The sequence below is a fragment of the Barbatula barbatula genome (genome assembly GCF_947034865.1).
Source record: "Barbatula barbatula genome assembly, chromosome: 6".
NCBI lineage: Eukaryota > Metazoa > Chordata > Actinopteri > Cypriniformes > Nemacheilidae > Barbatula > Barbatula barbatula.
This window is the reverse complement of record NC_136765.1, coordinates 19750353-19760737: the sequence shown is the minus strand read 5'-3', so window position 1 is coordinate 19760737 and position 10385 is coordinate 19750353. Positions and strand designations below refer to the sequence as shown.

General features: G+C 36.5%; 2 protein-coding genes across 3 annotated transcripts; both read right to left on the bottom strand.

Annotated features, from left to right (window-relative positions):
- Positions 1-460: 460 nt before the first annotated feature.
- On the bottom strand, positions 461-3405 carry ube2d1a (ubiquitin-conjugating enzyme E2D 1a). The gene is made up of 7 exons (XM_079459496.1): positions 3321-3405; positions 2658-2721; positions 2522-2553; positions 2350-2427; positions 2152-2257; positions 1570-1663; positions 461-940 (listed from the first exon to the last, which is right to left on the bottom strand). The coding sequence occupies exons 1-7, from the start codon at positions 3342-3344 to the stop codon at positions 895-897; spliced, it is 444 nt and encodes a 147-aa protein (XP_079315622.1). The 5' UTR covers positions 3345-3405; the 3' UTR covers positions 461-894.
- A 3837-nt stretch (positions 3406-7242) lies between these two features.
- vsx1 (visual system homeobox 1 homolog, chx10-like) lies at positions 7243-9658 on the bottom strand. Of its 2 annotated transcripts, none has more exons than XM_079458781.1 (5): positions 9225-9658; positions 8778-8856; positions 8537-8660; positions 8271-8463; positions 7243-8043 (listed from the first exon to the last, which is right to left on the bottom strand). In XM_079458781.1, the coding sequence occupies exons 1-5, from the start codon at positions 9607-9609 to the stop codon at positions 7790-7792; spliced, it is 1035 nt and encodes a 344-aa protein (XP_079314907.1). In that variant the 5' UTR covers positions 9610-9658; the 3' UTR covers positions 7243-7789. The 2 variants fall into 2 exon arrangements, with proteins under 2 accessions (XP_079314907.1, XP_079314908.1); XM_079458782.1 differs by having other exon boundaries at positions 8283-8463.
- Positions 9659-10385: the final 727 nt, after the last annotated feature.

The following is a 10385-nucleotide window of genomic DNA, read 5'->3' as shown; positions in this document are numbered from 1 at the left end:
CGTCTACACGATTGACGTCACTTGAACGCTTATTCAAGTTGAAGTAACGCAGCTTTTTTCGAAACACATACCAGCACTTCATATTTCAGAATGACTTGGTAGGTTTTACTTTTTGTTTGAGTTAAAACTTTTGATAACTACTAAAGTACCGTGTCGTTGTAAAGATAAATACCGCCATCTAGTGCTCAATCTCTAAAACAGCGATGCCCGGTTTCATAGACGAGTTACAGTCCCAGAGTAAAATAAATGTTTGAGCTTTCTTATCTGAAAACAACCCCTCACATATCGTATAATATATCAGTGCCATTGTTTCGTCTAAAGATTCACAAATAATGTTTTCTTCTAAGGCATTTTGATAAGGGATGTCTTTAATATCCTTATTGTACAAAAGCATGGTTTCAGCTAAACCTTGTCTGTGGAACCAGGCCCAATGTGTTTTTATAGATTTAAACAATAATGTGTGTGCAAGACTACAAATGTTCAAACCCTCACGGACCTCCCCATCTCATAAACACACATAGAATTTGCTAAGCCCATTAAAAGAAACAAGGGAAACCTTTTCATAGCATCTTTTAATGCAAAAACAATAAAAAGGATTCAGTAATGTTTATTATTTCTATACAATAAAATTTACTAAAAAGAATATTAAAATAACGTTTTGTTATGCGTTAACTGATAGGTAGCTTTTTCCAGGATACCACTGTGAACAGGAAAACTTGGCCTCCTGAACAAAGATCTTAAGTTGTACATAAGTGTATTTACGTGTGTGTGTGTGTGTGTGTGTGCGCAAGAGGTTCTTCTGTTGGTAAACTTCTTCAGTCTCTTTTCAGGTGTCAAAGAGTTGTGTGCAGTAATATCGTCCATGTGCAACAATTTCAAAATCTTGCCATCCAGTTACATTGCATACTTCTGAGTCCATTCTCTTGCCATTCTGTTATACCTAAAAGACAAAACCAAACACATTCATTCACACTTCAAAAACAATCACCAAATTATATTTAACAATCTTAAATATGGATTCCACTATTTGGCAGATTATTAGAAATGAATGGTAAGAGGCAAATACAGTTAGGTCCATAACTATTTGGACAGAGGCACATTTTTGGCTGTTTTAGCGGTGTACTAAAATGAATTAGTAACAGTTTAATAATGGATATTGTCTTAAAGTCCACACTCTCACTTTTATTTGGAGTGTATTCACATCCAGATTAGTTGAAGGGTTTTCATTATATAGTTTCTTCATAAATGAAGTATACTTAAGGTCTGGAATGATTCTACGTGTGGTGTTTGCATTTGGAAGCTGTTGCTGTGAAACCACATCATGGGGTTTGGGGAGATCTCCATGCAAGTGAAACAGACAATAGTTTAAAAATATTGTAATTCAACCGTCCAATTATTTCTGGTCCCTTGCAAAAGGGGGGAGCTACATATTAAAGAACCATTATAAAAACGTAATTTGCATACATTTTGTTACACAGCTAAAATAACAAAAGAATGTGCCGTTGTCCAAATATTCAGGGACCTAACTGTACAAAATCAGAATGGAGACACACACTTAAGATTACTTACTTATCTTTGTCTGATTTGTAGATGTGTGCGATATCTGGAACTAAGGGGTCATCTGGATTTGGGTCACAAAGAAGTGAGCATATGGACAATAAAACTGAAAAACAACACCAGGAAATAATTATATTGTTTACTTGTGTAGAAACAAATTAATCTGATTAAACACTGACTTTGCAACATCAGCACTCAATGCAATCTTAGATCTGCAAGATGGGCCAGTAAATCAGCGTCAAGCTTTCTTTTACTCAAAATTCTCGATGGACCCCTTTAAATTGCCTTTTTTAAGCTCTCTAAGACATATGACCATTATATTGCTGTGCCCGGCTCAAAGACTTAGATCACATGATTTTCAAATCCAGTCTTCAGGCCTGAATGCACGCGCTGTCGCTGTCATTTTGCAAGTAATGAAATATGATCTATATACTCGGTGTGGTCAATATCCAGTGTATTGGCATCTGTAGCTCTAGCAATTGAGACTTTCTCCTACAACTGACAGAAGTTGTCAGCGTAGAAAGAACATATGGAATTTTAGCCTTTGATCATGTCATCATTGCAGTGATGTGTATATACTGCATACATACTAACCTTTGGATACAGTGAGGGCAGGTGACCACTGGGATCTGAGAATATCCAGACAGATGCTTCCATTACTGTTAATATTTGGGTGGTAGATTTTTGTTGTGAAGGCAACCTGTCAAGAATCCAAAACAGTGTTATGAATCATAAAAAAAACATCTTCTTGAGTTGACATCACCTGGGGCTGGTTCGAACAGATCCACTCACCTTTGGTGGTTTGAAGGGATAATCTGTTGGGAAATGTATTGTGAGGAAGAAAACCCCTCCTTGATATGGACTATCACCCTACAGGAAGATAAAAACATAGCGAGGCTGTGACAGAAGCTATTGCGTTCATTTATAAAACATATACGAACATGACATTTTTCCGCATACTTACTGGACCCATTATTGTTGCCTGCCAGTGAAACACTAAAAGGGCAAACACAAGTTAGTATAAAAGACCAGTGTGTCCAATATGTCACAGCATTAAATGCCATAATTTCACAGAGTTTATAGTTATAAAACACACTCACAATCTTCTCCAAGTGGTCCAGCTGAGCATTGCGAGGGTGGATCCCGTTGCAAATCCTGTAGCTCCTACAGACATCAAATAACTCTTTATGCTATAAAATACATTTACGATAATAGTAACAAATATCCCATTGTAATCAAAGACCATTACAAATCAATCTACACACATTTTTACTGTCCAAATCCTGTGATCCACATGTTTTCTTAGTCGTTTTGAAGAACCTCTAAAACCTTCTAAACGTCTTTTTGTCACCAAAACATTAACAGCGTAATTTATTACACGAGTTTCATAGATTGGAGGACTCAAAATCATTGAGAGACAGGACAGCAGAATGTTTGACTATTTGTGTTGTCTACATAAGACAATTACATTATTGCTGGTAATGCACACACGGTCTTGGCCGATAAATCAATGCAATGGCAAACATACAAAAATACTGTAGATCAAGTATTATTGTGACTTTATGATTAAACGGAGTTCGCTTTGTTCTCGACATCCAGCTCTTTTCAGATGGCCGAAAAACATAAATTCTTACACCCTTGACTTTTGATGGTAATTTGGGACGGGATCTTATTAAATATGCCGATATGCGCAAATCTGTTGGATCTGTGTTAAGACGATATGCTTTTTAAACATTTACTCTTTTAAAAATGCATCTTTTTACCTTCTGGATTCTTTTCAAAGCCATCAGATCTGCGCTTCTCTTTTCTGCCTGACTATGTGAAGGCAACAACAATGACGCTGCTGACATGAAGAAGTCTTACTTCAAAATAAAAGTCCTTATCCTCCATTATGGCCCTATCAGTCATTACCAGGGCCAGACGGAATCCGCGGAAAAGTCATAGGCGGAGTTTGACATTCGAGCCAGGGGGGCAAAAAAAAAAATCATTGTAGCAGCTGGGACCTGGGCTATCAATTGGGGAACACAGCACTAACACGTATGGACACAACAAACATGCTAAATAAACACATATATTTATTTTTAACCCAAAGAAGAAGAAAAAACAGTACAACAATACAATCATTCTATTAGTAAACAGGTAAGCCACTTGACTTTGCATCGCATCTTCGGACACAATTGGGATCAACACAATAAAATGCGGACCACTTTTGTTAAAATATTATCTTCAACCAAAACGAAAAGATTTTTAAAGTTTTTCTTTCCTTTTTTCAAAACACATTGTGGCAATGAGAGCGATTAAAAAACAAGTTATATTTCGCATTTTGTTGTACTTCATGAAACATTTAAAACATTTTGAGACAAGGGGAAAAAATAAAAATACGCCATTTGAGAGGCTACAGTATGCATAGATACAAAATCTCCTTATGTCCATATTTTTGTCCATAGCTAGCTGAGAATCGCTGGACTTACGTTACTTGTCACATGACCCAGAGCCCTGAATTTTTTTTTACTAAAGGAGTATATGAAATCAGATGTATTACCTACCACCATTTAGTTGTTTTGTTTTATTTAAGATATTTATAATATATAATTTTTTAAAGAATGCAATTATTTTTTTTGTTGAAACAATGCAATTACCCGTTTCAGCCGCCAGGGGGGGCAATGCTCCCCCTGCCCCCCGCAAACTCCGCGCATGGGAAAAGTATTGAGTACGCATCAAGTACTCTGCTGTTTAGTATTGCAATCTGACGATTTTATGGCGTGATCGATTCCAAAGACATCCACAGTCTACTTCTCAAGCGAATCTTATAGATCGTGATCGTTTCTAAAGTAGGCTACAGAACAAGCGAATTTTACCTCACGCAAAGCAAAAGTAAAGACCACTCATTAAGCAGCCTGTCTATATAAATGTCCACACGATATGGTTGTCGTGTTTGTATTGCATCACGTGTTTTTGTTGATAAAAGCAAGCTTAGCCTACACATACTTGGGTTTAAGAAGCGCTGCGTAATCAGACGCAGCAAACTCACACACAACAATGCAATGAGCGAATACGTTTGTTTAAAGTGCTTATGTTTTTTTCCACATTAATTCCTTTCTTCTTCATCTCATGTGCTGAAACAGTATCACTGAAAGATCCATTAAAGTAGTCAAAAACACGACTGAGATCGTCATAGTTTAAAGCTGTGAACAGCGTTTACATGATCATCATTATAAAAACATGTCATTCTGCATGTTAAATGTATATTTTAAATTAACAAGTAGGTCTATATTCAATAATGGTGTTTATAAAACATGTTCATAACGTTTTTATTTAGGTTTAATTGACAGCTGATTTGTAAATGCTTTTATTTTGTAAAGTTTAAAGGCCCATTCTCTCAAATCTTTTAAAACATTTATTTAAAAAACTTTTTTCAATTTATAACACATTTCAAACAATATAAAAACTATTCCGCAGAATTCCGCAGATTAAGGAAAAAAATCTGCGCAGAATTAACAAAAAAAGTCCGCAGATTCCGTCTGGCCCTGGTCATTACTTCAAAATGCACTGTTTTGATGGTTGACTCTGATATTGCACTCAACTAAGGTTGTCAAAACTGGGTTTAACATGAGTACGCATCTCGTATTTGTATGCCTTTAAACCTAACCCTATCCGCTCATAGCAGTTTTTGGCAATGGTGATTGACATGCTATCTTGAAATGTGCTCATGATCATTACAAAAAGTTTTGAATCCCTTTTTTATCTAGAACTCAAATTTTTGAAATGAAAAATTAATTATTATTATTATAATGAAATGTTAAATAAGGAAAATGTAAAAATAAATAAATAATGCAACTCCTGTTTATTGGATGGGTTGTGAGGGATTACAGTAATTCATTTTTGATGCAGGTTGCAGATGTTCTAAACGCTAATCGCAAATTAGAGCTAATCCCAATAAACAACATATCAGAGAGCATTACTAAATCTATCCTGTGCTGTTGCATGAGTCACATGTTTACTTAATGAAAATAGTCACCTTGTTTGTTTATTTGTGTGTTTTGTGTAATATCCTGCCAATTTCATTTCAAATAGTATTATTTTTTAAAGAATGTGTACACAAGTGTAAACCATTTATTTGCAAAACCACAAAACACTTTACAGTCTGTGTAAAGACACCATTAGAGTCTGTGCCTTAACAATGCAGTCTTGCATCATGCAGCCTTGTCCACTTTATTAGAAAACACTGAACCAAATCAGCTTTGTTTGTCGATATGGGATTTGAGAGGGCTTGCCAAAGCACTGGTGTCTGCCAAGTGTACAGCTGTATGTTAGTAGCTCTCTGCACTGTTAAGATGCTTATAAATTAGCAAAGCACATGATGTTTTCTCTTCATCATTATTATAAACAATCACCATAGCTTATGCCTCTCCCGATCGCTTCAGCATTACTTTCTCTATCGCACACGCACAGATGTTCCAGAAAGTACAACAAACATGGCTAATTTGCACAGTTATTCCTGGCTGAGATTTAAGTCCATCCAGCCAGAACAGATGTTGAGCTGGGATATTTTTTCTAGTTTGATTTTCTAAGTATGTTGTGGCATGTAATCTGTGCTTTGCTTTGAAAGGCTGATACTATTAGTCGATGTCATTTGCATAAGACAAAGACAATACACAATAAGGTTATTTTAAGTTTCAAATTGCATAAAATATGTTTCTAGCCATGCTTTAGCATATGTTTTATCGACAGATTGACAGGTTTTTACATTGCAGAAGAACCAGTAATGCCATTTTCAGAGAAAAGAAAGCACTCCATCTATCCCAAATCGCACCAGGCCAGTGTGTTAAGCCGCCTTGTTTTTTATGCTTGTTTGAGTGTTTACACCTACGGGGATTTATATAACTGTTCTTTGGTATGCCCTAAAATCAGGATATTTAATTGTGTTTTGCATTAATGGACATTTCCTACAATAGGCAGGATTATCTTCCCTAAACCTGCACATAAAATGAACCCATCATCTATAATTGTTATTTTGTTACGGGCAGTTGGCACAAAAATATTATTGGGAACAGCAGTGATTGATAATATAAGATTTAATTCCCAGGTTCTGAATTAGTCTCAGGCTGAAGTGTTTTTAATCCAGCCCCTCTCCTCTGATAGTCTGTTTTTCTATCTCTCTTTAAACCCCTAACAAAACAATTACTTCCCTAATATCATATTATTGAGATGACAGTTAAACAACGATTAAATATATAAAATTATTTATATGTCCATTACCAAATAACACCAGCCCCCAAATCCCCCCCCCCCTGTTTTAATTTGTTTTCTGTAAAATGTGTCTATTTTAAAATTAACTATTCTTATAAACCCAACCCTTTACATTTAACAACTGAATATTGGATGTCTGACTAAGTGCTTTTTAACCTTGCTATTTGTTGTCAGGGTTATTTTGGCTTGAATGCCCCTCAACATGTCTCCAGATGGTACAGATCATATGGGTGAGTAACATCTTTACAGCATGCCATCTCTCCGCGTAGATACCCTTAATGGCGTAGATACTCAATAATAAAATGATCTTAGAATGTAGTTTGCACTTTGCTCTTTGACCAGAGACGTGACGGGCCGTTAGTTTTAGAAATCCTGTCTCTAATAGCTATTACTTTAGCTTTATTTCAATCGCGACAAATAAAAGAAACATTGAATCAAAAGCATAAAATATTTATTTTTATCATGATATGTATTCAATTTGCTGGCATCATATTGTTCTGTTGAAGATGTTGATCATTGGAAAACATTCATCACCAGAGTAGGTAAAGTGCTAGAATACGTTAAACCTCTCCTATAGACAGAATGGCAGATATTTCTGTTCCACATGTCATGACAATGGAGATGTATTAGACATTCACAATGGTGGTTAACAAGTGATCACCAGTGACTGTGAATTTTCAACCAAAAAGAAAAAGAAAGAAATATTTGAATACAGGTGGAATAGGGAAACTGATTTTAAATTAATTGTATGCCCATTAAACCAACATTTATTTTACACTTTTTACATAAATCCTTTTTACACCTTAAGATATCTCAATAAAACAGTATTTAAATAATTATAACAACAAGAACGTATAATGATGACACAAGAACACTGAGAGACAAAACCAGTGTTGGATATGAAGAGACCGGTTTTATAAACTGATAGTCCTTTTTGTCTCAGTGTGCTCATGGAAACTGTCCACATTCACAATGTGCATTATTAACTCTCGTTTTCAGATTCACTGCTGGGTTCTGTGTGAGGTGTTGAGCTTTTCAAAGTGCATTTGCTCTCTTGTTTCGAAGTGCTGGACAAATCCATCGCCATGTCTTCAGAGTCGTCTGCGCCATTCCCTCCTTTCGACCATGTGGCGTCGCTGTCTTTCTCTTTGTGTTCCTCTGAATACGAATCGGAACGTGTCGAGTCAGGTGTGCCGGAGCCTTTTTTCGTGATTTCCAGAGTTTTTTTGTGCATACCTGAGAAAAAAGATAGGCTATATATAAATAAACTGGTCTTAGGTCTACGCTATCATATCCACATCTATTTATATGTTTAGAGAACTGTGGTTTAATTTCTATTTTGAATCCTGTAGTTAAACAACATCACGGACAAGACCAGACAAACATTTGACAAGACACCTCAGCTATGTATCCAAGTGATCGAATACATATTTGAGTCTTCGAGTATTTAATAAGAAAACCACCTGCTGGCTCACCTAGCAGCCAGGGAGCGCACGAGCCCATCATCCCATTTTTGGCGGAGTTTATGATGAATTCTGGAAGGGGAATAGAGTGACGGACCATGGCACCATAAAGCCCGTATTCAGCCATGACGCTGCTGCGACCCCAGCACTTCTCCCTTTTCCTCCACTTGGCGCGGCGGTTTTGGAACCACACCTGTCCAAATGCAAACCTGAAGGTTAGCTACCGGACAGAGAGATGAGAAATATTTTTTTTTTATGAGTCCTACCTGTATTCTGTCCTCTGGCAGTTCTGTCTTCATAGCCAGCATTTCTCGTGCGTAAACATCTGGATAGTGCGCTTCGTGGAAGGCTTTCTCTAGCTCCTCAAGCTGATGTGAAGTGAACACTGTTCTGAAAGTCGAAATGAGACAAACACAGTTGATAAACAACCCATGAACAGTTGAAATAACCCCCAAATTCTTACAAAATTAAATATTTGATATAACATCACATGATTGGCGAGTATACCTGTGCCTTCTTTTTTTCCTCTTTTGGGAATTCCCTGAGTTTTTCCCATCATTGCGATCCCCAGAAAGACATTCGTCATCTGTAATGAAATGTAATTTTCTGTTAATATAAAAAATACTAGTTGACAGACGGAAACTGTGAAGACACGTAATGTCTAAAGGCATTCCTTCATCAAATTAAGGTCAAATTTTGCAGACATATCTAAATATAAAAATAAAAATAAACGTTTTATCATGTAACATTTATACATTTCATATAAATATTCATTTAGTTGCGTTATTGCGTTAATAAAAAATATTTCATTAATACAAAATAAAAAATTGTTTTCATTCCTTTTTAGGAAACGGAACGCAGGGAGCATTTCAGCACCAGCACCCGTGAACAGCTCTTAAACTCGATCAACAGTCCCATTCAAATATAGCCAATATACAGTTCAATGATGTTTACCAGAATATGCGTCCCGCTGGTGCTCCAAATTCTGCATAAAGTGGCTCTCTGTCCTCGAATGCAGAAGCGGGATATGGCTCGGGAGAAAACACGGTGCCCCGGGAGGTTGCTGTGCCGCTAAACTGCACAGAAAACCCAACCCGAGTGGTAATGAGCCTCCAGAGAAAGAAAATCCTCCAACTCCCGCGCTCTGCGCTTCTCCATTGGCACCTGCTCCTGGAGCGGACTGATGGGGCTGAAGTTCCGACTCCAGACCGAGTAGATCTGTAATGGCAAACCCTTTAGACCTAAATCCAGAACCGTTAAGACGTGACTTTTCGATTCCAAACGAAGGATAAAGTTTTAATTTAGGTTTTTCATCTGTTGCCTCGTCTCTTCCCGTCATGATGGCTGTTTGTTAGTCACTTTCTCTTTGCTGAGGTCAGACTGGTGGGGCGGTTAAGAGCTCTGGCGGGACAATTTATTTCTCTGTCCAATCCAGCGGATCACTGCGTCGTCCAATCAGATTTAACTGTAGATGTGTCTATCAAGAGAGGCGTTTCCCTTTTTCAATCACAAAGGATTAATTGCCACCAATTTTCCTTTTAATCCGATAAGGATTTTCCTCTTCTATCTGAATTGGTCCTAAGTAGTTTTTTTCCTATATGGAAGATTTTACCATAACAGTCCTCAGAGTCAGTTATTGAAATGTCAACGAGAAATCCTGTTGAAGTATATAAATGTATTTTTCCTCTCTAGATTTCATGTATGCACCAGCAACGCAAGGTCTTTGGTTCGAATCCTAGGAAATAAAGAAAGTAAAAAAAGCCCTATTTATCGATTGCACTGAGGTCACTTTTGATACACATAATACAGCCTGTACGGTTTAGTGCGCAACGGGAAATCTGCACCGTTTATATTATTTACACCTATCAATCTAATAAATGATATTTCTACAATATACTAGATGGAACTAAATGCATTTCTTAATATGGTTTAAGAAAGAAATTAAATAACAAAATGTAAAAATTGTAAAATCGTGAAAATGTTCTTAAAACGCAAATTGCAGGAACAACATTTTTTCATATTTTCCAAAAGGCGAGGACGCTATTTGTTTGAATAAATAAAATACTCTGATGCAAAATTAAAAATGGCATTTTATATTTTTTTGTAAATTTAAAT